This window comes from Siniperca chuatsi, linkage group LG7 (genome assembly GCF_020085105.1).
Source record: "Siniperca chuatsi isolate FFG_IHB_CAS linkage group LG7, ASM2008510v1, whole genome shotgun sequence".
In the NCBI taxonomy this organism is placed as follows: domain Eukaryota; kingdom Metazoa; phylum Chordata; class Actinopteri; order Centrarchiformes; family Sinipercidae; genus Siniperca; species Siniperca chuatsi.
Window position 1 is genome coordinate 16,188,766 of NC_058048.1, and position 24,756 is coordinate 16,213,521.

A 24,756-nucleotide genomic window follows, 5' to 3' on the forward strand; every position below is an offset into this window, starting at 1 on the left:
GTGTTATGACTGGACATTTATTTAAAGTGTCACTAATCACTATTTTTTTATTAACAATGGATCAAAGGAATATGTTTAATGTGAAAGAGGACGCTCGTAGTGACGAACCCACAGAGAACAATCACCCAATTCTGCGGTGTCTCTCAGCTCTGAAGGCCGTTATAGTGCCTTTCAGCTAACTGTTTTGGTTTTCTGGGCCACAGCTTTGCTGTTTTGGACAGTCTCACGCTCTAATCAACCTTGGTTCCAGTGGCTGCAAGCAGCTGTTTTCAGCAAAAAAGCTCTGATAAACCGTAAATTTAGAGAATAGCTTGTGAACACTGAGCATTTAGCAGCTAAAGCCAGATACTGTATTTCCCTCATGAGTTGGTGGAGACCAAAACTGTGCTAAAAGCAGAGTAAATATTGGACTTACATTCGTCAGGAGGCCAGAATTATGACTCCAAATGAATGCTAATGTTGTTCAGTGTCTGCTGAAAGGGTCATTGTTTGTGAGCATAAGGACATTATAAGGTATAACGAGTAACTTTAATACTGCTTTAAAAACACGACACATGATAATAGCTTACCTGTTGAGGTGTGCAGTGCTACAGAGTCAAACCTCAAGAAGATGTTTCATTTCAGCTTTAGGTTTTGGGAAGCTAACATGCACAGTGTGAACCTGTAACTTGTACTTCCAAAGGAGAGAATCTGTCGTTTAGCAGAGACATGAACAGCTTTCTGATTAATTAGCGCTCCCATCTGCTTACCTAAACAATATCATTTCAAGATGTTATTTCTGACACCTACTAACTTCTGCTACGCCGGAGGTAGGAGCTCATCTCTGAAGTGAGAAACGAGTATTGAGTAATTACTGTTCCTGAGTAAAGCCCGGCCATGCACGCACTGGTGTATCAGCAGATGACGAGGCGCGCAGACTGTCAGCAACGCACCGCTGGTCGGTTTAAAGCCACAGGATTTGGATTAAATCGCTTGTGAGAGAGCCGATGAGCCTTGAGCGCGGGAGGGGAAGGGAGGGGAGGGGAGGGGGGGCTAAGGGCTGATTTTTATCTTTTACCGAATCGAGAAGGGGAGGAGGCACGGAGAATGAGTTATTCTTGAGGCAGCACAGAGTCTGTTTGCTGTACGGTGTATTAGCCAGCGCGCAACTAAAGGCTGTGACGCAAGTAAATCGGCTCCTGCGGCGACGACGCCGAGAGCATCAGAAAGCCTCAGTTCCTGTCAGGTTGCACACCGAACAGCCCTCTTCTGCTGGACATGAAAGTGCAGCAAGGCTGCAACTCATCAGACATGGGGATCCCGGTTACAACTGAAGAAGAATTGCGCAGAAATACCGTAATAACGCCCGAGGATGTGCTTGGGCTACAGAAGATCACCAAGAGTAAGTCACCTGCTACTGTAATTGGCACGATGGGAAGAGTAGTTAAAACCTTAAAGTTAGAGGAGATTAGTGCAACCCATCTGCTGTTGCCTTGTCTTTCAGTATATAGTGTAACATATTGCCTGCCTTAATTTACTGTTTGATCGGCTGTCTCAAGGAACCACACAGATACCATGGACAGCGAGGCAGTCTGAAATGACCTCAGAGTCTCCATAGCTTTAAATAAGACTTTCCACTTATAACCAGTGTGTATTACAGTCAGTGAGCAGTTATAGGTTTGCCGTCTTACCCAAGGACAGTTACTATTGGACCTTAGATTGCTGTATGGGGCAAGCAGCATGTTGAGTCCACCTATGTTGCCATAATAATAATGTGTGTGTTTGTAGGTGTTTGCATCTCTCTGTGTCTGAGTGTGTAGGCATTGAAAGAGAGAGCAGGTGACTGTATGTAGCCTACTTCCTGGTGTGCTTCTCAAATCCTGTCAAAGAAAATATGGGTCTTACTACATCCTCACCTCAAGACACCTGTGGCTCTGAGGTAACAGGTGGCCAGAGAAGTGATCCGCTGATTAAAGCTTGTCACAGACAGTCAGTCAGCTAGAGCAAATACAAGAGATGAATACTATTAGCCTGTTGTTTAACATATTATGGAAACTATTTCCATATTATGTCATGGAACAGGACAGGGCAGGCTGTTAAAGAGAGACTGTAAGTCAACTATTAGGCCTGGTTATAAGCCCCGAAACAGAGGCAGAGGAGAGCGATCTCACAAACTTTGAACTTTGCAAATCTATCTTCTACCTTATATCATACACTGTCATCTGTATTGCTAACTTTTTACTGATTAGGCTTTTGCTGACCAAGATGTAGCTGTTGAGGGTAAGATTGGGACTGAATGGTTGAAATGGTATGAAACAAACATGGGTCTAAGTACAGTCAGGGTAGTATACAGTTACCTGAAGCCTATAGTTAGTTCAAAGAAAGAAATGTGATTAGTGGAGTCTACCGCATGCCTAATGATGACCATGAAAGTTCATTGTTGGCCGTAGAAATATTACTTTGACAAATAAGGAAAAAAATCTTAACTCAAGGTCTAATTACTAGCTTTGTTCGAAATCTTTCAACCCCAAATCAAGATCTAAATCGCCATCAGCGAATAAGAGCAAACTCTATCGTTATACACCATAAGATGCAGTTTAAAGCTCTGAAAAAAGCTAGTAAGTGGACCATGAGTTAAGATTTTTTGTGTATAATGGTTTTTTTGTCAAAGTGTCAAATGTTATTCTGATTTTTACCCCACCATCTTACCTAAACCAAATTTTTGAAAACATAACATGAAGAAAACATCAGATTTGCATTTCTGTTGTCGCTGTTGCCACCAGCAACAACAGGATTGAAACCTGCTTTCTATCTCAAACTGATTGATTGGTCCTTTAATGAACTGACAACAGAAAACACAAGAATCCTCTGTCAGACCATCACATCTGTTTTCATTTGGTACCCCCTCAGCGGATAAGCAATACTAGGGCTCCGCCAGTGCAGTTATACCTAAATCACTCATAATGGTGCAGTAATCACTACTCTCCATTGACATCTAAGTAATCTGGATTATGTCAGGAGGCCTGTAACGCAGTATTCTGCAATGACGCGATACACCTAATGACCCTGGAGCCGAAGTGTAAATGAGTTTGTTTACATTGTGGATTTCACATTAGAAATGTAGTTGTTGTGTTCCCTAGCAATTCATTTGCTGGCTTTACACAGCTGCACATTGTAATAGAAAGATGTAAAATTCTCTGAAAATGAGATACTTTTGCAACCTGTCAGCAATGCAATTTCTGTTCATTTGAACCATCGCTGGATGATATTTGGGTTTATACAGATGAACTGATGCTGAATCTGCTTCCTTGTTTCTCCCCAAGGCCCAATCATTTTAAACGGCAGACCACACAAAAGACCTATACCACAGAGATAAGCATAGTGGGCCGCGCAATTCAGGCAATCATTTTCTGCTGCAAGAGAAAGAAAATCGCAGTTGGAAAAGAGGGAAGCAGAAAATGCCTCACCCTACAGTGTAAATGACTTTCCTAGTTGTGCTTTTGGGAGGTAAATGCCACCATTTTGGGGCAGTAGCACTAGTAATATAAATCCTTTTAACGGGAGCTATTTGGTGTGCGGATCTATTTGTTTTCAACTCTGCTAGATTGTTTTGATCCAGCACCCATCCCATTGGGCACTGGGATGTGCGTGTCCTTTTTATCGTTTCCATTTTGGGGCAGCCCAGCTCCAGTCTGTCACGGTGGTTCAGTGCTGATAAGCGAGGCACAGCGCCTCATTGTCACAGAAGCAGAGAGGAGAAGAAATATAATCCAGACAGCAGAGAATTGCTACTGTGATATGAAAAATGGCACATTGTCAGTTTACTGTTTACATGATGCATATGATATGTAGGTAGGCAGACATAAACAGAAATATTGCGGTTACCGAATGAATGTTAAGTTTATAATTTACATTTTGTAACCTAAGAATTACAATAATTCCTGATGGACTACAGAAGTGTGAAATAGAGGTATCCCTGGTTATAATCAACATATATTTTTGAAGAAATTTCCACTGTTTAACTCTTATATTTGTGTTGAAATTGTTATTTACTTCTCTGTTGTACCCACTTTCCTCTAATCCGCCATGTCTAATTGTTTCCATGTAAGTGCACTGGAGTGAGCAGTCAGAGAAAGAGACTGAGGATTTCCTCTTGATAAAAGTGAAAAGCAGAGGACTGCGTTGGTGGGGGCGTGTTGATCAAGGTACTGGCAGTGAGACAATAAAATACAATCCAGGAAGTCCAGTTTGAATAACAGGTTAATGTGTTTAAAGGCTTATCAAGGCCAAAAGACTGCACAATGGTTTATAAAACTCAGAGGCAGGATTGTACAGCTCTGGAAAGTTATCATGGCAGCAATGTTCAATGTAGTCAACGGGCTGGCTCCATTCAAATGAATGAGAGGGCTGCACTTTTTCATGCAGGGCTCAAGTCGGTCTGAACACAGCCTTAAAGGATAGGTTTACAATCTTACAAGGCTGTCTTAAAACAATACTCACATGTCCATATGAACATTGAAACAGTTTTCGCATGCTGCAATCATTCCTCCTGTTCATACTGGTCATTAGAAGATCCCTTCCTAAAGCAAATTCAATGTAAGTGATGGGGGAAGTTCAGCAGTCTGCACTAATTGAATCAAGTGAGTACCTTCCAAAGTTAAAGTCTTATTAGTACAAAATTCCCTCTTTGTGTTTCCATGCTGAGCTGCAGTGGAGGGACAGTAACACCAAGAGGGAATTCTGAACTAAAATGACTGTTATGTTGGAAGATAATCACTTGGCTTGGCTAACTCAGACTGCCAAAGCCGTATATTTACTTCAGATAAACTTTGGTATAAATTACAGCACAGAACAAGGAACAATTTTGTCCCCCATCACTTCCATTGGACGTGCATTAGAGAGGGATCTCTTAACGTCCAGAATGAACAAGAGGAATAATTACTGCAAGACGGATTATCTATGGAAACTGCCCACTAATAATAATGAGTCATTTTCATTAGGCTACATTAATTACTTTGTGTACTTGTATTTATGGGTGTATGCTAGTGTGTGCAATCTTATCTTTTGTCTTTCTCTTTTTCCCCTTTTCTAATGGATTAATGTATACACTGGAGAGTGCCCTGGTCAAGCCCATCTGTGGGTTTTTTGCACCTCTCCATCACATTTTCTGTTGTGTATGTAAATATTTTGTATTTTTTTGTGTATGTGTAAAAATCAAAAATCAAGCAAAATCTCTTTCAATGTTCATATAGATACCTGACAATTGATTTAAGACAGACTTGAAAAATTTCGAACCTCTCTTTTAATGTGCATGAAAAAGCACACAAATGCAGATGGAGGGGTAGAGAAGATGATAGCTGTCATCCAGCCACGTCTAAAGACAGACATTTTTAAATCTGTTCTATCTGGCCACATAAAGGTTGGGTGAAAGGCTTGCTGTTATGGGATAATGGTGCACACTTTGCTTGTCAAAGGCATTCATGGTGTTGCACTCAGTTCTACATATGAAAAGTGAAGGAAGTAGTTGCAAATAAAGTGATAAAAAATGAGCTTGAGAGAGAAGTTTAAATCCTGCCACTGCCTGTGTGAAGTGCATTTGCTTGTTGGATTGTCAGCTTCAAATGTTACAAAGATTGTTGGACACAACTCCTACTTCAGCAAGGTGTGAGGGGAGGGAGTGTCAGACGCTGCTCAAAGATCTGACAAAGACTTTGTTTAAAAGCACACTGATGCCTTTCAGGATGCGAAATGAAGTGTCCATCAATACCAAATGAACTGTGATAACAACCATTTATGTTTTGTTCTATACCTGATTTTAAGATGCTCTCTAATAATATTTTATTCTTTAATAATAATGCTGTACATCTCTTAATAATAATCCTAAAATATTTGCTTTCAAATCCGTGATATTATTTATGAAATTCTCAAACACTCTTTTGGTGTCTTTGCTAGATCCCGTTAAAATGTCAAATACATTTCAAAACCTTATACAAGAGCAATACAGAAATTCTTGACAAGAATGGATACAGATAATTACAGAGATACCTTCTAAAAGTAAAAACAAAATTGGAATTATTGTGTAATGGGACGTAGTAGCTCTACCACACCAGATCCTTTGTTGTACTCTCGTTATTTTTGATTCAAAGGATCCACACTGGTGTGTAATTTTGCCTCATCCAGATGATTTACTCAGAACAGTCCGGTTCCTTTTACACTAATGGTTGATCAGTTATTTGGCTTTAATAAGTCTGGGACACAGTGCAGTGCTTTATCTATGTTGGGCGGGATTTCGACTCTCTGATGTCTGCCAACACAATGGATACAGCTTTAATTAAAATTGATTGGTGCTGCCGATTCTTAATCTCTCATGCACAGCTGTGACAAGGTTACTCTTTCAGAGTGATTTGACATGGGGAGAGACGGCTTGTTGTTGCATCCACATCAATAATCAACACAATCTCATGCTTGTGCTTGGTCTCTCAATCTCATACTTGGTCACTCTTTGAATCAGGCAGTTGTTGCCAGACTCAGGATCATATTAACTCAATATTACAAATTTTATCATGTTGAAGGTACATTATGAAAGATTGTACTGTCCTGTAGTCCAAAATCAGTGTATCAGAGTTTGGTCGTTGATCAAATACCAATAACTCAGTGATTGCTGGCTAGTGCTGATATTTCTGGCTAAAACTCCTTGAGATTAAGTTGAAAGCTCCCATACTTCGATCCTAACTTGTCGTAAGGGGTGCTGTATGGAGGTATGTGGACCCAAAAGCAGATGACGAGGAAGCAGTCCCAGGGTGAAGTAGCCGGATGACTACCGTGTTTATTGTAGGGTGGAATGCAGGCATGTACAGACAGAGGTGAAAGCAGGGGAGTGAGTCCAAGGTAGAAAACAGTTCACAAGTCAGCAGGCAAGATCCGAGATCCAAGATCCAAACAAGGTCCACTGGACACTGGAAAGAATCCAATACAACTTACAGCGAATGCTCGGCAGGAACAACACCATGTATACAACACTGAACAAAGAAAAGACCCAGACTAAATACCCTAGGGGAGGTGAGACAAAGAGACACAGGTGTAAACAATCAAGGGAGGACCAACAATCAAAACTGGAGGGAAAACACAGACAGGAAGTAAAAACACAAGATACACAAGGGAAGGAGAATACTACAAAATAAACCAGGAAGTGATAACACCTAAACTACCACATAACTGTGTGCATTTTGGATTTCAAGTGACAAAACGGGGGAGTTGACCTCTGTTCTTTCTGGTTCTGGTACTAGATCATAGTAGCTCAGACCAACATGCAAAGAAGCCCAGAAGACCCTCTTGGTACCCATAAGAGGTGAATAATCCTAAAGACCTTGTCACTGCTGGAGGACAGATGTCAAACACTCGGCCTGTGCTCTTTGCTTGTAACCCCCTTGAAATTTCGCTCTACAGAAATCAGACACACAGGCCAAAATACAGAGAGCAACAGCATAAATTCTCCATAGCCAGATGCTCCCATGGCTCTCTGCTAATTCATGCCAGATCACGGATGCTATACCTCTTACATGGCACAAGTGGATTTTCAATGGCTTGCATTGAAAATCCACTTGTGCCATTGTTGAAAAAATGTTTTCTACATTAAGATGTCTTAACCAGAGGTGACCAACCTTTTTGGCTTGTGATCCGATAAAACAAAGCAATGACTACCTGTGACCCATCTTTGCTGGTTCCATCTGTGAGTTATAGTTATATATATATTATATATTATAGTTATATAGTTTTTATTTGAAGAATATTTAGAGGCCCCAGAAGAACTAAGCATATCCAGACATTGATAACAAAACATAAATCTTTAGAACATCTGAAAAAGAATTTTTTTTTTTTTTACTGCTTTCTGTTGAGTCTCTCGACCCCTTAGATTCATTACCATGGCCTCTAGGACATTGTGTAGGAAAAACATGCGCAGACATGCACCAAACACTGCTATATATACTCTTCTATTCATGTATGACTATGGTAGCAGAGACAGTGAATGCCCCACCTTCTCCTGATAGGATGAAGTTTCTGAAAGATCTAAATCAGATTAAACGGGGATGATCCTGAACAGAACGCAGCCAACCTCATTCTCTATTTTTGCTGTTTTGCTGTAGAGCTGGGAACCCTTACGTGTCATTCAATTTTTATAACGTTATCTATGTATGTATTAATCCTACAGGGAAAACTATATACCCAGTAGACTTACACAAGGGACCTTTGTTCTCATGAGCTAAATTTACAGACATCGTAAAAGTAGACATCAATTTAAATATAATAAAACTAGTTGTTTCATCCCAGCACTGGATTTACTTTCTTTTGGGCTCCTGGCTGTACACAAAGGGAGTAATTAGAGCAGCTGAAATGCTGTAGTTGCTTCCAATAACCTGTTGTACAAATGGGTTACAAGTGGGAACTCAATTAGACAGGTAATAATAGTTTGATTCACACATTTACATTGTTTGCAGGGTGATTTTTGTATGTTATTGCTATAGAAAAAGATGTTTAATTTACAAATATTACACCATTCTACTGTATTTTACTGAAGATGCAGTATTGATAATAAGTCTAATGCAAAATCTTAGAACTTTATAAGTAAGCTATTCAGTTAAACATATCAATACTATGTAAAAAGTTTTTTTTTTTTAAATCATCATACATTTTTGATTGATTTGTTTGATGTTCTAATTTGAATGAAACCCTTTTGTGCGTTTCTTTCTCAGAACTTCCTAGGTAGAAACTGTCACTGACCGCAAGGCTTTTTCTCTTTTTAGATTATGTCCATAGAGAAGAGGGAAAGAGTGGAGGGAGGAAGACAGACAAATCATTAGTGTCCCTCCAGGTTCCTCCCACAGCCTGACCCTACATGTGACAGAGTGGTTACAGTGTGTGTGTGTGTGTGTGTGTGTGTGTGTGTGTGTGTGTGTGTGTGTGTGTGTGTGTGTGTGTGTGCGTGCCTGGGGAGACAGAGGTTAGATCATACTCTGTAATGAAGTAGCGTCCTGTGGTTCACCTGAAGAACAGACACTTCTTATTGAACTACTGATACAGTCATGCAAGGTGTGCTGCACAGTACGTATTTCCAAGTTGTGATTATAGTCTGATGATTACAAAACATCTTGGTCCTTGATTGCCTTTACATGTATTTGAGCCCAAATTTAGGAAATATGCTTATTTGCTTTCTTACCAAGTGTTACAGTAACGGTAGATGAGAAGCTTGATACCATGTCTGTATGGTAAAGATGAGCTACAGCCAGCAGCTGGTTAGCTTAGCTTAGCAGAAAGACTGGAGACAGGGGGAAGCAGCTAGCCTGGTTTTGTCCGAAGATAACAAAATCCACCTACCAGCAGTTCTAAAGCTCATTAATTATAAAATAAACAAGACGTAATATGTTAATTTGTGAGCTTTAGAGGTGCTGGTAGGCGGATTTTGTTACCTTTGCTAGCTGTTTCCAGTGTTCATGCTAAGTTAAACTAAATCACAGCTGGTTGAAGCTTCATATTTGCCATATCGAATGAGAGTGGTATCAATCTTCTTTTGTTACCTTCGGACAGAGCCAGGCTAGCTGTGATCTAAGCTCCCTGGCTTAGAATGACATTGAACCATGAAGCCGTTCACAGAAAGACAAAGAAAAACATTTTACTTCCTTCACCCTTTAAGCAATTGTTCCACACGTTGGAATATACGCTTAATCACTTTCTTGCCAAGAGTTAGATGCAAAGATCTTGTCTCTTATGTCTATACACTAAATATGAGACTACAGCCAGTTAACTTGGCTTACCACAAAGACTGGAAACAGTGAGAAACAGCTAGCAAAGGTAACAAAATCCACCTACCAGAACCTTTAAAGCTCACTAATTAACATTTTAAGTCTCATTTGTTTGATACTTAGTGAGCTTTAGAGGTGCTGGTAGGTGGATTTTGTTACCTTCAGACAGACCCAGGCTAGCCTTTTCCCCCTGTTTCCAGTCTTTATGCTAACCTAAGCTAATCGTTTCCTGGCTGTATCTTACAGATATGAGAGTGACATTGATCTACTCGTCGAACTCTCACCAAGAAAGTGAGAAAGTATATCTCCCAAAATGTCAAGTTATGTCTGTCTTTTTTCTTTTTCTTTTTTTTTTTTTGTCTTTCGGTGAATGGCTTCGTGGTTCAGTGTCATTCTCACCCAGGGAGCTTAGATCACAATATCTGTCGTCTTAAAACCGTCTCACAGAAGAAAGTTATTTTCTTTTCCACTTGGTGATGCAGGCCGTAGAAAGATAAGAGGAAAGAATCTAATCTGCATTCATCTGCTCAGAATGCAACCTCCCCAGGAACCTCAACGTTTGTCAGTTTGCCTACAGGTGCTGTTAACCAAGAGACATGAAACAGCCTGCCATACACAGGTGCACTGTACATCATGTTGTAAACATCAAGGTGTAAATCTTATGTCACTAACTGCTTTCGGCTATGGATTATCTTAAAGTGAAGACAAGTCAAATCATGTCTGCATTGTTCTTCCTCATGTTCTGGGATTAATTCAACACACTGTGAGACCACAGAGTCAAATGGAAAGAATAAGGCATGTGAAGTCAATCCCTGTGGCTGAAAGTCTGTAACTCCGGGCTAATCTTGGGGATTAAAGAGCTATAAATGGCAGCCTGCTTGCTCTTTATGAATGCCACTTTGGTGTCAGACAGGCTCTGTGTATTTGAACACAGGAACACAGCATGACTCAAGACCTGGTGATAATTTTATCCTCTTTAGAGGGGCTGCTGCCAAAGGGATCTTTTCAGGACTGTATTGACTTTGTATTCCAGCAGAGTGAAAATTATTATGTTTAACAAGAATCTGGTGTTGGTCTTTTGGTCTCTGACTAATGTGTGTTAGCACAGATGAGATCAGTTGTTAGAAACCTTACAGCAAAATCATTTTAAGGCTAAAAACAAGAAATTAGATGCATGTAAATAATGATAAGATGTGAAAAGTAAATGCAGAATTGTACATTCCTCCTCCAACTGAGTATAGAAAGAGCAGTGTGTCATTAAGGCAGATCACCTGTGCTGAGAGTTAATGAAATGTTTCCCCAAAGGGACAATCACATATATTGTAATCTATCATGTCATATTGTAATTGAAGTCACTGTTGACACACACCCTCTTAAAGGGACAGTTTACCCCAAAATCAAAAATACATATTTTTTCCAGAAATCGTGACCCGGTTACTCAAGATAATCCATAGATTTGTTGTGAGCAGTTTCATGTAGGAACTATTTTCTTTCTACCGATAGTTCCTACACAAAATCTCGAAAACTCGGCAACTCACACAAAAACAATCTAGATGGATAAATACTAAACTACAGGTAAGAGGAAAAATATGTATTTTGGATTTGGGGGTGAACTGTCCCTGTAATATTCTGCATCAAATCTGCAGATCCTGATTCCTCCTGTGCTTCAAGGTTGTGAAATCAGGCAAAAGGAGGCCCCCAGTCTATAGGAGGAGGTCCCAGGTATACCTTCATCAGACGTGGAACATTTCATTTGCATACCACTGATGCCTAACCTGAGATACTCTCCTTTGATTCGCTTCTGCACCTTGTTGTTGCGGAGCAGCCAGGTGGATGAGGGGAAGGAAAAAGGCTAATCGAGCTGGCACACTATCAGAAGGAGCGTTGCTAGGTGACAGTGTTGAAGGAAGTGAAGTAGAGCACTTAATGTGTGTGTGTGTGTATGTGTGTGTGTGTGTGTGGATGAAAGAAAGAAGACAAAAAGAAAGAAAGAACTGAGGTATAAACATGTATATCATGGTGTTTTGGGAATATTGTACTGGAACATTTTACCCTCATAATTTCAAGACAAGGTGATTCATGCAGTTGGGAGAGTAACTAACTGATTTTTTTTGCCCGAAGTTAAAGTTTTATAGTAATAATGGTTATACAGTAGTAATAGTCATTTTGATAATTTGGTTTGTTGCTTTTTCTTTGCATAGATGCACAGTTATAGCAAGAAGAATTTCCTTTCAATGTCTGCAGTATGGTTTTCCTTTTTACAACACTGCTAAAACTACTTAAAGGAATAGTTGGGAAATACGCTTATTCACTTTCTTGCCGAGAATTATATGATTAGATGGATACCTCTCATATGTCTGTACTATAAATACGCAGCTGGAGCCAACAGCCAGTTAGCTTATCATAGCAGAAAGACCGGAATAGGTAGCCTGGCTCTGTCCCAAGGTAAAAAAATCTGCCCACCAGCACCTCTAAAGCTCACTAATTAACACGTTATATCTTGAGTGATATAACGACAAATTGTGGTTTTACAGGGGGTTATGTGCCAGACTGTTTCATGGCCAGCTAAGCTAAGCAACTACTGGCTGTAGCCCTATATTGAAAGGACAGACATGAGAGTGGTATCCATCTTCTCATCTAACCCTTGGTGAAAAGGTGATTAAGCGTTAGTCCCAGAATTTCGAACTTTTAACAACTTTTCATATGTGTAGACATGCTTCCTTATGTTTTGGTCCTGCGTCTGGAGTGCTTTCTCCATTTCTTCACCCACCTATTCCTTGCATGCAATTATGTGTTTGCTTTAGGGTAAAAGGGAAGTATTAATGCCCACTCTGTAACATACAGGCAGATGTGCTGATACTTACAGTGCACTTTGGAGTTGGTTTTTCAGGATAAACTGCAGAAAAGTTTCAAAAGTGAGTTCTGTTGATTATTCTAAATAATTGCAACATTTTCTTCTGGAAAGACATGCACCTTTCTTTGTTTTTAAAATGTGCGGTGGGCATCCATCATGTTTTTTGTGATTTGGGTTGATCCTTTATAGCCATTTCTCAGTATACATAGTTATATTCATTATCAGAAGCGCATGAGTAAGAAATTATTTGGATTACCAAATCCTGAAAACTATTGTGCCATATGAAGTACATCATTTATTTACTTTCACAGACCATGTGTAAATTAACAATGATCACTTGTTGGTGGATGTTTTCAGAAACCACTTTAAAATCTATCTACACTTTGACATATGAGAATGTTTTGCCCAAATTAAGAAATGTATTGTGGATTACTGCTAAATATTCCCGAATGCAAGCCTAGACATATGTTATTACTGTGAAACAAGGCCCTGTTTCCTCATGAAAAAGACTGTGACAAACTGCAGCCTGTAAAAGAGGCTACATTCATCAGATACAGTAGTCAAGACATTTTGCAATTGTTTTCCCTTAAATATGCACTATCCTCTGTCTCTGTCATTTTCTCCATGTTTCTCTCCCCACAAACTGAAAATGACTCTCTCATCATTCAGTGTGAGTATCTTGTTCCTTTTCTCTCCCCACACTAAACAGTGAGCATCTGAAAAGGGCAGATTTTCATTACTGCTCTTACAAATCTCAGACAGTACAGTTAGTCATCATCAGTCAAGCTGCTCCATGTGCAGAGGCTATGAAATCAAAGTGTAGTCTGGAGTTGGTAATGAGCTCTGAGCTTCATATGACTGTAGGAGTGACATGGTTATGTGTGAATACTTCCACTGGACTGGGAGAAAGTGACTTCGCTGGCTGTGCTATCAGATGAAATACTCCATCTGTCTTTTTCAGCAGGCTTGGCAAGTTGCCATCTGTGATTCAGAAATACATCTATCGGTCATCTGCCCACAAAGAAAGCTGCTCAGACAGCTACACAAGATGTGTTCAGAGTATTCTGCAAACAGATTTTCAATGAAGTGCCATTTTTGTCATAAATGATCAATTCAGTGGATGACAGATATTTTAGCCTTTAGAAACGCTCTTTTTGGCAGACGTCCTTACTGGACTTTGTATTGAGGGAAAAGAAAGATGTTCTCTCTCACTATTTTTTACCAGTTACCTCTAATGATGTGACTATAGTTTGGGGATGAATACTGGTGCCTGCAGCATATAATTAAACAAGTTAAAAAATAATTTAAAAAATGAGTAACGTGGTTTGAAACAGATAAATATGTTCAGAAAATTGTGTCACATACTCTGATTCTGTTGCAGTCTTTAAGATGAGAAACCATTTTGATCTATATGGTAATTACAATTAGTAAAATCCTACATATTTTATTGATACTTTATCAATCATATTATTTAACCCTTTATTAGTCACATTACAATATAGATATTGAAAGATGGAGTTGTGGGAATTGGTGTTATTTGTTTTCAATACAGCATGATAACAAGGCTTGGTTGACAGGTTTCAGCAGTATAACACGTAGACCAACATCAATATAACATATGACATAAATCCTCCACTCTGAAAATCATGTTGCAATAAAATTAGCTAGGTTGATTTAACCTCATGATACTGAAAAAAACACACTTTCCTCTCTGACTCGTCGCTCAATCACTTGGCCTAAGACCAAGTGTACATGTACATTACATCACTCACCTACTGTCATATTATATAGGAGCAGTAAAAAAAAGATTGCTGGGTATAAATCATGTTAGAGATGCATATATTTTTAATATGAGTGGTGAACAAACAGTTTGATTGAATGTAATGTTCATTTCTGTGAACTGAAGAGAGTTTTGCACAGTATTATATAACAGCATTTGGTCCAGTTTATGATAGTTTGAAGCTTATCTTTCAGTCAAGATGGTTTGAATTAATCTCAGGCAAACTCTCTACAGTGATTACCATCAGTCTACATAGTATGCAAGTACTCTATAAATAGTGTGTGATAGTGTTTCCAGTAAGAGTAGGCTTATAGTAATATTCTCAGAGCAGATAAGCCCCTCACATCAAATGAACTGGCACTAGAGGGCACTGTATCAAACAGCAGCTCTCTAACTCTCTTACTGTAGTTTGGAAGGCAATATAAAGACACTTTGCCTTTTAGAGCCAGAGCAGCTTTACATGGAAATGTCTTGACCAGTCTTGTGGTGTTTACCATGGAAAAACTCCATTCACATCTACAGTATGGTAACATCACCAGAGATGAGCCCATGTGCAGAAAGATACAAGTGTACGTCCTCACACATCAAAATACATGTATATACATGCAAAGATAAACATGTATTCTCTGCATACATGCATGCATATATACAATGCTTAATGAAAACATCTACACATCAGCATCTACACAGCTAACTACCATTCTACAGTCATTGCTGATTTGTCTTGACATGTTTCTAAGCAGCCATGACATGAGGTTGTTAATTGTTAATAACGGGGGCTATTGAATTTTTCTAGATATTATTTTGGGAAGAAGATGACATAACAATATTAACTTAGATATAAAAGGTTATATACACATTAAAGAGTTTTAAAACGAAGTTCCATTTGAATAAGATTTGATGTATTCCAAAGTCCAGTCTTTTAGGTCTGTGCCTCATGTAGTTGTAAAAGCAATTTCTCGAATGCTGTAATGTAGAATTTGTAAAAACATCACCAATTTCTATAGACATGATTTATACCTATAACCAATATGAACCACATAAAGAACTCTAATGATGATGTGGTGCGATGTGAAAAGGAATTTGACAGTTAGACGCTGCTATTAGGGCTACTATAGGCTTAAAACTGTACTTTTTTAATTAACATATCACAATATCCATCTGTATAGTGAAACATTGTGAAATTTCTAAAACACTAAAAGCATCCATGTTCTTTTGCTTAAAAATGTTGATACAGTTTGTCAAGTCATGCTCGTGGGCTGACAATGAAGCAATGACTCAGTCACTTTAGTAAACCATATATTTGCATTTAAATTATATAATTATTCAATGGCATTTTGTCTGCATAGGACCAACAATAACTGTGAGATATCACAACTTAAGAAGAAACACACTAGATGTTCTGTCATCTTTGCTGTAGTTTCATCGTCAGAAATTTGCAGATTTCAGCTTTAAATAATTAGGAAATCTGTGTAGTCACAGTGATTGTCACATGAAATGTTATGATATTCACGTAGCTTTACAGCAGTGTTCAAAATATGCAGCCCACTGTACTAAACAGCAAGCTCTAAATAGTCCTGTTTCACAAGAGGGACATATTTAGACAAGATGTCAGGTATAGCGTACTGTACTTTATGAAAAGGTCTATAAATATCTTCAAGCAGGTGGCTAAAGCCTGTGTGGCCCATCTGCTCTCTAACCCTCGGAAACAGTAGAGAATGCAGCAGTGTGAGTTTGTGTGTGCCCAGACACATGTGCACGAATACGTGGACGCTTTCATGTGTGTGTTTATCTTATTCTGACCTCTCTTGTTGCCCCCTTACTGTCTTATTAAATGTGTTGCATGTAGTCATCAGTAAGAAAGATCCTTCAACTCTTATGCAACATAGACTGCCAATAATAACTGCCCTTACTAAAACCCTGTGTGTGTGTGTGTGTGTGTGTGTGTGTGTGTGTGTGTGTGTGTGTGTGTGTGTGTGTGTGTGTGTGTGTGTGTGTGTGTGTGTGTGTGTGTGCGTGTGTGCGCATGTGCGCGCGTGTGTGTGTGTTTTCCTAACCAGTCGGTCCATGTGATGATAAAACACAATAAGCCTCTTAGGTCTAATCCTGCTCCAATGGGAGGGGAGTGTCTCACACACACACACACGCACACACACGCACACAAAATGCCAGCATGGCCAAAACTGTCACCCTGCTCAGGGTACTTGGGTTTCTGTCTTCCAGTGGGCTTGTGTTCATTCAGTCAGCAATATTATAGTAAAGGGTGTGTGTGTGTGTGTGTGTGTGTGTGTGTGTGTGTGTTAAGTGTTGTTATGTCTTTTGTTGTTAAATTTGTTCTACTGTGAATATAAATCACTATACATTGAACTTGCATGCTTATCAAGAATAAAGATTTAATATTTTATTGTGATTTCAATCTCCAACAAGTCTTCCAAATCAAATGACAGAAACTGATCGGAATTTGCTTTGATGAATTTACATAAAACAAAACAGAAACCTCAGGACGTAACATAACTAGAAACATAAAACAAGTGGTAAAAAACAATAAATGACCATAGTCAAACACTAAATATTTAATGATAAGATAAACATAAATAATACCAGCTTTCCCACAGGGATGTGATTACCGCCATAAAACAAATACTATATCTTCTTTTCCTTTCGGCTGTTCCCTTTCAGGGGTCGCCACAGCGAATCATGTGCCTCCATCTAACCCTGTCCTCTGCATCCTCTTCACTCACACCAATTAACTTCATGTCCTCTCTCACTACATCCATAAATCTCCTCTTTGGTCTTCCTCTAGACCTCCTGCCTGGCAGCTCCAACCTCAGCATCCTTCTACAAGTATATTCACAGTCTCTCCTCTGAACATGTCCAAACCACCTCAATCTGGCCTCTCTGACTTTATCTCCGAAACATCTAACATGAGCTGTCCCTCTGATGTACTCATTCCTGATCCTGTCCATCCTCGTCACTCCCAAAGAGAACCTCAACATCTTAAGCTCTGCTACCTCTAGCTCTGCCTCTTGTCTTTTCTTCAGTGCCACTGTCTCTAAGCTGTACAACATTGCTGGTCTCACCACCATGTTGAACACCTTTCCTTTCATTCTTGCTGATACTCTTTTATCACACAACACACCTGACACTTTTCTCCACCCGTTCCAACCTGCTTGCGCTCGCCTCTTCACCTCTTTTCCACAGTCTCCATTGCTCTGAACCGTTGACCCTAAGTACTTAAAGTCCTGCACCTTCTTCACCTCTGCTCCCTGTAACCTCACCGTTCCACCTGGGTCCCTCTCATTGACGCACATGTATTCTGTCTTACTGCGGCTAAGCTTCATTCCTCTGTTTTCCAAAGCAGACCTCCATCTCCCTAGATTTTCCTCCACCTGCTCCCTGCTCTCACTACAAATCACAATATCATCCGCAAACATCATAGTCCAGTCCATAGTCCATGGAGATTCCTGTCTAACGTCATCTGTCATCACCAGAGCAAACAAGAAGGGGCTCAGAGCCGATCCTTGATGCAGACCCACCTCCACCTTGAACTTCTCTGTCACACCTACAGCACACCTCACCACGGTCTTACAGCTCTCATACATGTCCTGCACCACTCTAACATACTTCTCTGCCACTCCAGACTTCCTCATACAATACCACAGGTCCTCTCTCGGCACCCTGTCATACGCTTTCTCTAAATCTACGAAGACACAATTCAACTCCCTATGACCTTCTCTGTACTTCTCCATCAGCATCCTCAAAGCAAATACTGCATCTGTTGTACTCTTTCTAGGCATGAAACCATATTGCTGCTCACAAATGCTCACCTCTGTCCTTAGCCTAGCTTCCACTACTCTTTCCCACAACTTCATTGTATGGCTCATCAGCTTTATTCCTCTGTAGTTGCCACAGCTCTGCACATCTCCCTTGTTCTTAAAAATTGGCACCAGTACACTTCTCCTCCATTCCTCGGGCATCCTCTCACTCTCCAAGATCTTGTTAAACAAACTAGTCAGAAACTCTACTGCCACCTCTCCTAGACACTTCCATACCTCCACAGGTATGTCATCAGGACCAACTGCCTTTCCACTCTTCATCCTCTTCAACATCCTCCTCACTTCACTCTTGCTAATCTTTGATACTTCCTGCTCCACACCAGTCACTTCTTCTACTCTTCATTCCCTTTCATTTTCCTCATTCATCAACTCTTCAAAGTACTCCTTCCATCTTCCCATCACACTCCTGGCACCTGTCAATACATTTCCATCCTTATCTTTAATCACCCTAACCTGCTGCACATCCTTCCCATCTCTATCTCGCCAACCTGTACAAATCCACCTCTCCCTCTTTAGTGTCCAACCTAGCATACAAGTCCTCATATGCTCTTTGTTTGGCCTTTGCCACCTCTACCTTCACCTTACGCTGCATCTCCCTGTACTCCTGTCTACTCTCTTCAGTCCTCTCAGTGTCCCACTTCTTCTTAGTTAACCTCTTTCTCTGTATACACTCCTGAACTTCCTCGTTCCACCACCAAGTCTCCTTGTCCACTTTCCTCTTTCCAGATGACACACCGAGTACCCTCCTACCTGTCTCCCTGATCACATTAGCTGTAGTGGTCCAGTCATCTGGGAGCACTTCCTGACCACCCAGAGTCTGTCTCAGCTCCTCCCTGAAAACTACACGACATTCTTCCTTTTTCAACTTCCACCACTTCGTCCTCTGCTCTACCTTTGTCCTCTTCATCTTCCTCACCACCAGAGTCATTTTACACACTACCATCCTGTGTTGTCTGGCTACACTCTCCCCTACCACTATTTTACAGTCACTGGTCTCTTTCAGATTACAATGTCTACACAAGATGTAGTCCACCTGAGTGCTTCTACCTCCGCTCTTATATGTCACCCTATGTTCCTGCCTCTTCTGGAAGAAAGTGTTCACTACAGCCATTTCCATCCTCTTTGCAAAGTCTACCACCATCTGTCCTTCTGTGTTCCTGTCCTAAAGACCAAACCTGCCCATCACATTCTCATCACCTCTGTTCCCTTCACCTACATGCCCATTGAAATCTGCACCAATCACCACTCTCTCACCCCTGGGGATGCTCTGCATCACTTCATCTAACTCACTCCAGAATTTCTCCTTCTCTTCTAACTCACATCCTACCTGTGGGGCATAACCACTCACAACATTGAACATCACCCCTTCTATTTCCAGCTTCAGACTCATCAACCTGTCTGATACTCTTTTCACCTCTAGAACATTCCTCACAAACTCCTCTTTCAGGATAACTCCTACTCCATTTCTCTTCCTATCTGACCCATGGTAGAACAACTTGAACCCTGCTCCTAAGCTTCTAGCCTTGCTACCTTTCCACCTGGTCTCCTGGACACACAGTATGTCCACCTTCCTTCTCTGCATCATGTCAATCAACTCTCTAGCCTTCCCTTCCCTAGCATTTTTAATTTGGCATGTGTTTTATGTCGGATGCCCTTCCTGACACAACCCTCTGCATTTATCCAGACTTGGGACTGGCACAAGAAGACACTGGCTTGTGCCCCCTTGTGGTTGCATTAAAACAAATACTATATATGAGCTGTAAATATATAAAAGCTTCTTTCTGAAAATTTAGCTTACCCTGTTCTTGTTTTCTTATGTGTACAAATAAAGTACTTTAAAGAACTTGAAATATATAGTAAGAAGGTGAGAATGAATGAATGTTTTATGAGATATGGAATTGTTGGGTCTCTGTAAAGAATATTATAAAGAGTACAGTCTAGGAAAAGTGCAATGAGATAACTTATGTTATGAATTGGCACTATATAAATAAAACTGAATTTAATTGAATTAGATGCTTTGTAGTTAAAAACGTTCAGGCTTGCCGTTGTTTTGACGCTAGCTGATCCCATTGTTTCCCGGTCTTCTAAGGAGGAAGGGCAACAGAGAAACTTTCCACTGCATCACACTAAGATACAGTGCATGCATACAGTGAGATAATGTAAACGGTGGTATTTCTGTCCATCCTGGAAGAGGAATCCCTCTGGAGTTATAGAAGGTGTCGTATGTTGAACATACAGCCATAAAGCCAATTTGTGACTTTTAATTTTGGGCTACATAAATAAATCTGACTTGATTTGGCTTTGAAATGCATGTGCTAACTGATGTGTCGTAAGTTACAGAGATGTAATTCACACACACACCAGAAGGATTCTTTGTTCATTTTACTCTACATATAACATGGATTTTATGTATAAATTGGCTCCACAACCTACCTCTTTTTATCAGCTTTGAGGTGACAGTTTTTCATTAATTAACAGCTTGCTGCCTGACATGAAAGGTTTGCTTCATTCACAGTGATATCATGAAAAGAGAAGAAATAGACAGTTTGTAGTATTGTATGAGAATACAGTCTAAAGGGTCTTTTCTTTCTTTTTTTTATAGATTATCTTTGTTCTCCAGAAGAAAATGTCCACATGATCGACTTCACCAGGTTCAAGATCCGTGACATGGAAACAGGGACCGTCCTGTTTGAGATTACTAAACCTCCAACGCCAGGTCAGCTCCTAAACCTCAGAAAAACGAGATAACAAAACAGATCCACAAAGTTTGGAATATATTATGAGGACTGAGTTAGAGTCGATGTTTTGTTACATGTGAGCCACTTGTTTTTCTTATCTCACTGTCCATAGTGTCTTTTAAAGAGTATTTTACTGTATTCTTTTGTATGATATGTTTCTTGTCCCCATGACCCTGCAGAGGATAAGCGAGTATAGATATGGATAATAATGGATATTTTTCATGTCAGGCACTTAACATTGTGAGAGGAAAAAACTGTACATACAGTGAGCTGTAGTTCCAACACAAAAGCATTTGTGGAAATAATGAACTGAGGAAATGATTAAACTCAAAAAAGTTATTTTTTTCACCTCTTTTCTTTTAAATGTCTCTTCTTTAGCAGGAGGCAGAAAGCACTGTGACCCCAACGCCGGCCGTTTTGTCCGATACCAGTTCACCCCAGCCTTCCTGCAGTTGCGGCAGGTTGGAGCCACGTAAGTTAACGTTTGCTGTGTATTGGTTCCATCCAAATGACAAATGAAGACTGTGAGGGAGAGAGAGGCGTGTGTCCTGAGGTCTTGAAAAAGCCGAATGATGCGTTAATGTCCGGTCAATCCTGCCACACTGACAGAAGACACGTACCGGATGTAGGAGGTGCGTGGGCTTCGCTGTGGGATGACAGGCTGATGATGATAAGTGTGAACATACAGAGCAGCCCAGCCCACCTGCTGAGTCAGGCTCCAAATAGCTGTCAGTGCCCCTGAGTGGTGTTCATCATCAGACTCCTACTCTGTGTCTGATTTCAATCCAACGCAACAAGTGACTCATCTAGATAATCGAGGCTTAATGAAAAAGCTCAATTTATATTAAATATAATGTGTTTTGTGCGTCATATAATGGTAAAGGTTTTATGTTTTCATTTATCAAAGCACCTGAAAAAAGATATGTGTTGACTATGTTGCTGTTGCCAATTTAAAGGATAATTCTGTTTATTTTTACGACTTGGGTTTTATTTTCATAGTTTTGGCCATCATTCATATCCGTAATAACAATATTGTATTCACCAAGTTACTGTAATTGCTGTGATCAGGCGGCCACTCCCGACCATACATCATTCTGGACAGAAAGTGGACATCTGTGAGATCACTAAAATAACTTTGAAGACGCAACCTGCTCCTAGATAACGGAGAATGTCTTGACCCTAAGGTTTGCAAAGGGGTTTCTTTGTGACCAAGTCAAAGAGCAACGAGCCACAAATGGGGATAACCTACTGTACTGTACTTACTGTAGTTGTGCTCACTTACAGTTCTCTTGTGCAATGACAGATTATTATTGACATTGCATTTGGATGTGCACACTTTCGCCTTTACAAATTAAGTATTTAGATTATCAGGATTAACCTGTTTCATCGGTTAACTGCTCATTTTTTCTTGCCCCAATGAACTTGTAATGATGTTGCTGTGTTAGCCATATGTCAGCAATTATTTTGGTAAGTACAATGTTATCATAACCGTTAGAGGTGATGGCCAAAGCTACGAAAATAAGGCCCAAGTTGAAATAAGCTGGAATTGACCTTTAAAGTTTTCCAGACCTCTGAGCACTCCCGAAGGTTTGTATTTTCATTTGCTTCCAGGCTGGAAAATGATATTTTCTTCCCGTGTCTCTGCAGAGTGGAGTTCACAGTGGGAGACACACCCATCAACAACTTCCGCATGATTGAGAGACACTACTTCCGCGACCAGCTGCTCAAGAGCTTTGATTTCGAGTTTGGCTTCTGCATGCCCAGCAGCAAGAACACATGCGAGCACATCTACGAGTTCCCCGCACTGTCCGAGGAAATCAGTGAGTGTCACAATACTGCAACACACATGTAACCACAAGAGATACACAAATACATCCGCACAGAGACGTTTTATTAGATCTAACAAGATTTAATGACGCAAAATCCTGAGTGCTGTGTGTCTCTTTTCTCTCTCAGTGCGTGAGATGATCCTGCACCCGTATGAGACACAGAGTGACAGCTTCTACTTTGTGGACAACAAGCTGGTGATGCACAACAAGGCAGACTATTCCTACAGTGGGGGGCCATAGGAAGACCACCCTCCACCCTTCACTCCTCCCTGTTCTAGACATTTTCCATGATCCACGTACCACTTCAGGACCAGAAACAGATGAACTGATGGACAATTCACTGGCATTAAACACTCTTGTCTCACTCCTGTTAACTCCTTGAATTTCCATTCAGATATTCAGCTGCCAGACCAATAGATTTCTCTCTTTGCAGGAACATTGAATTCTGCCAGTTTTATCATCAGTTTGCATCAGTGTGTGTGTGAGAGTGAGTGAGTGTGTGTGTGTGTGGGCAACAAACACATGCAGTGTCTGTACATACTGTTGATTTCAGTCTGTATATGTGGGTTCCACTTGATCATCAGGAAAACATTGATTGATTTACATTTTGTGTGTTTTGATAGCTATTAATATGAAGAGAAAAAGGAGTCAGCGAGTTTTGTTTGTCTTCACTAAACCAAACGAGGCAGAAACACACCATGAGACAAAGAGAGAAATTAAGTTACCCTAAATAAATATAATGAATAATAATAATTAATCCATCCAGATGTACATTTATATAGTTTGTATAGGAATCTCATTACATTTGTACTCCTGAAGTTTCTTAAATTTCTAGTAGCACACATGAATGATTCAGTCCTCCTCTCATGTTCTTGGTCTGTCATGTTCATTTGAATGACAAACAGAAATGTGTATTTTGTCTACATGAATGTGTCATTTGTTGTATGTTTTCATGTCCATAGTACTACTACTTCAGGAGTATTTTTTAAATAAATAGCCATTTTGAAGTGTCAGAAAACCCACATTAGCTAAAAGTCAGATACCAATTTTGATATCCAGTATGTGCTCTGTAGTACTGAACGCTGTGTATACTTTAATTATGATAAATGTTTTAAGTATAAAATGAAAAAGTACGTAAAGTTTTGACAGCGGAAATTCCATCACTGCAATAAATATGGGATTTTTTCGAAATCTTTTTTTTCACAAAAGATAACTGAACAAAGAAAGTAAACAGTGTGGTAAAAAATCATTTTGAGCAGACAATAGATAATAGATAATAATAAAAGAGTGAAGCATAAAATCAGAATCATTACAAACGGAATAGACAAAATAAAAGGAATGAAAACCAAGTAAATACACTGTATTCTTGTTTATCTGTTTATAACTGAATTTCTTTTGTCAGCCTTGTTTCCCTTACTTTTATTGGTGAGATGGAGATGGTTACCTGATTCATTGTTTTAAATTTATGCAGTATCTTCTCAAAACACAGATGCATTGATTTCCAGACACAGGTTTGGAAATCCCTGAAAGGATCCCTTTCAGACATGTTTTAAGACGTAAAAAAGTACTTTCCTTGGATTGATCATTGTGTCTGATAAGATTTTTCCACAAAAAAGTTCAATAACCTAGTTAAAATGACTACTACTTCTCCCTCACTGAAAAATCCAGAATTTATGCAAATATTGTTCATTCTTTAAAGTTAAGCTACTGGACACAAGATGTCTCCTATTTCACTAAAAACAAAATCATGCTTGTTGGTCTTAAACTCAGATTTAAGGTGAGCACAGACAAACTTTGCCACTTACATAATCCTGCACAGTGAAGTAACAATAAGGAAAACACATTATTGAGCCACAGGGAAATTTTTCATATTTATTTAAAAATTAAACTCCTTGATCAGTTTATGAGAATACTTATACATAAACAGTCATTGTTGAAACTAG

At 39.7% G+C, this 24,756-nt stretch overlaps 1 protein-coding gene across 2 annotated transcripts; it reads left to right on the forward strand.

Moving 5' to 3' along the window:
• The first annotated feature begins 1,040 nt into the window (after positions 1–1,040).
• Positions 1,041–24,167, forward strand: unc119a (unc-119 homolog a (C. elegans)). Of its 2 annotated transcripts, none has more exons than XM_044203318.1 (5): positions 1,041–1,381; positions 20,849–20,962; positions 21,366–21,456; positions 22,632–22,804; positions 22,941–24,167. In XM_044203318.1, the coding sequence occupies exons 1-5, from the start codon at positions 1,258–1,260 to the stop codon at positions 23,051–23,053; spliced, it is 615 nt and encodes a 204-aa protein (XP_044059253.1). In that variant the 5' UTR covers positions 1,041–1,257; the 3' UTR covers positions 23,054–24,167. The 2 variants fall into 2 exon arrangements, with proteins under 2 accessions (XP_044059253.1, XP_044059252.1); XM_044203317.1 differs by having other exon boundaries at positions 1,042–1,381; positions 21,363–21,456.
• The last annotated feature ends 589 nt before the right edge of the window (positions 24,168–24,756 follow it).

Excerpts from the sequence above, each read along its gene's own strand:
- unc119a (XM_044203317.1), top strand. The coding sequence starts at position 1,258 with ATGAAAGTGCAGCAAGGCTGCAACTCATCAGACATGGGGATCCCGGTT. Across the intron at positions 1,382-20,848 it reads GCTACAGAAGATCACCAAGA|ATTATCTTTGTTCTCCAGAA; the intron begins GTAAGTCACCTG and ends TTTTTTTTATAG. Across the intron at positions 21,457-22,631 it reads TTGCGGCAGGTTGGAGCCAC|AGTGGAGTTCACAGTGGGAG; the intron begins GTAAGTTAACGT and ends GTGTCTCTGCAG.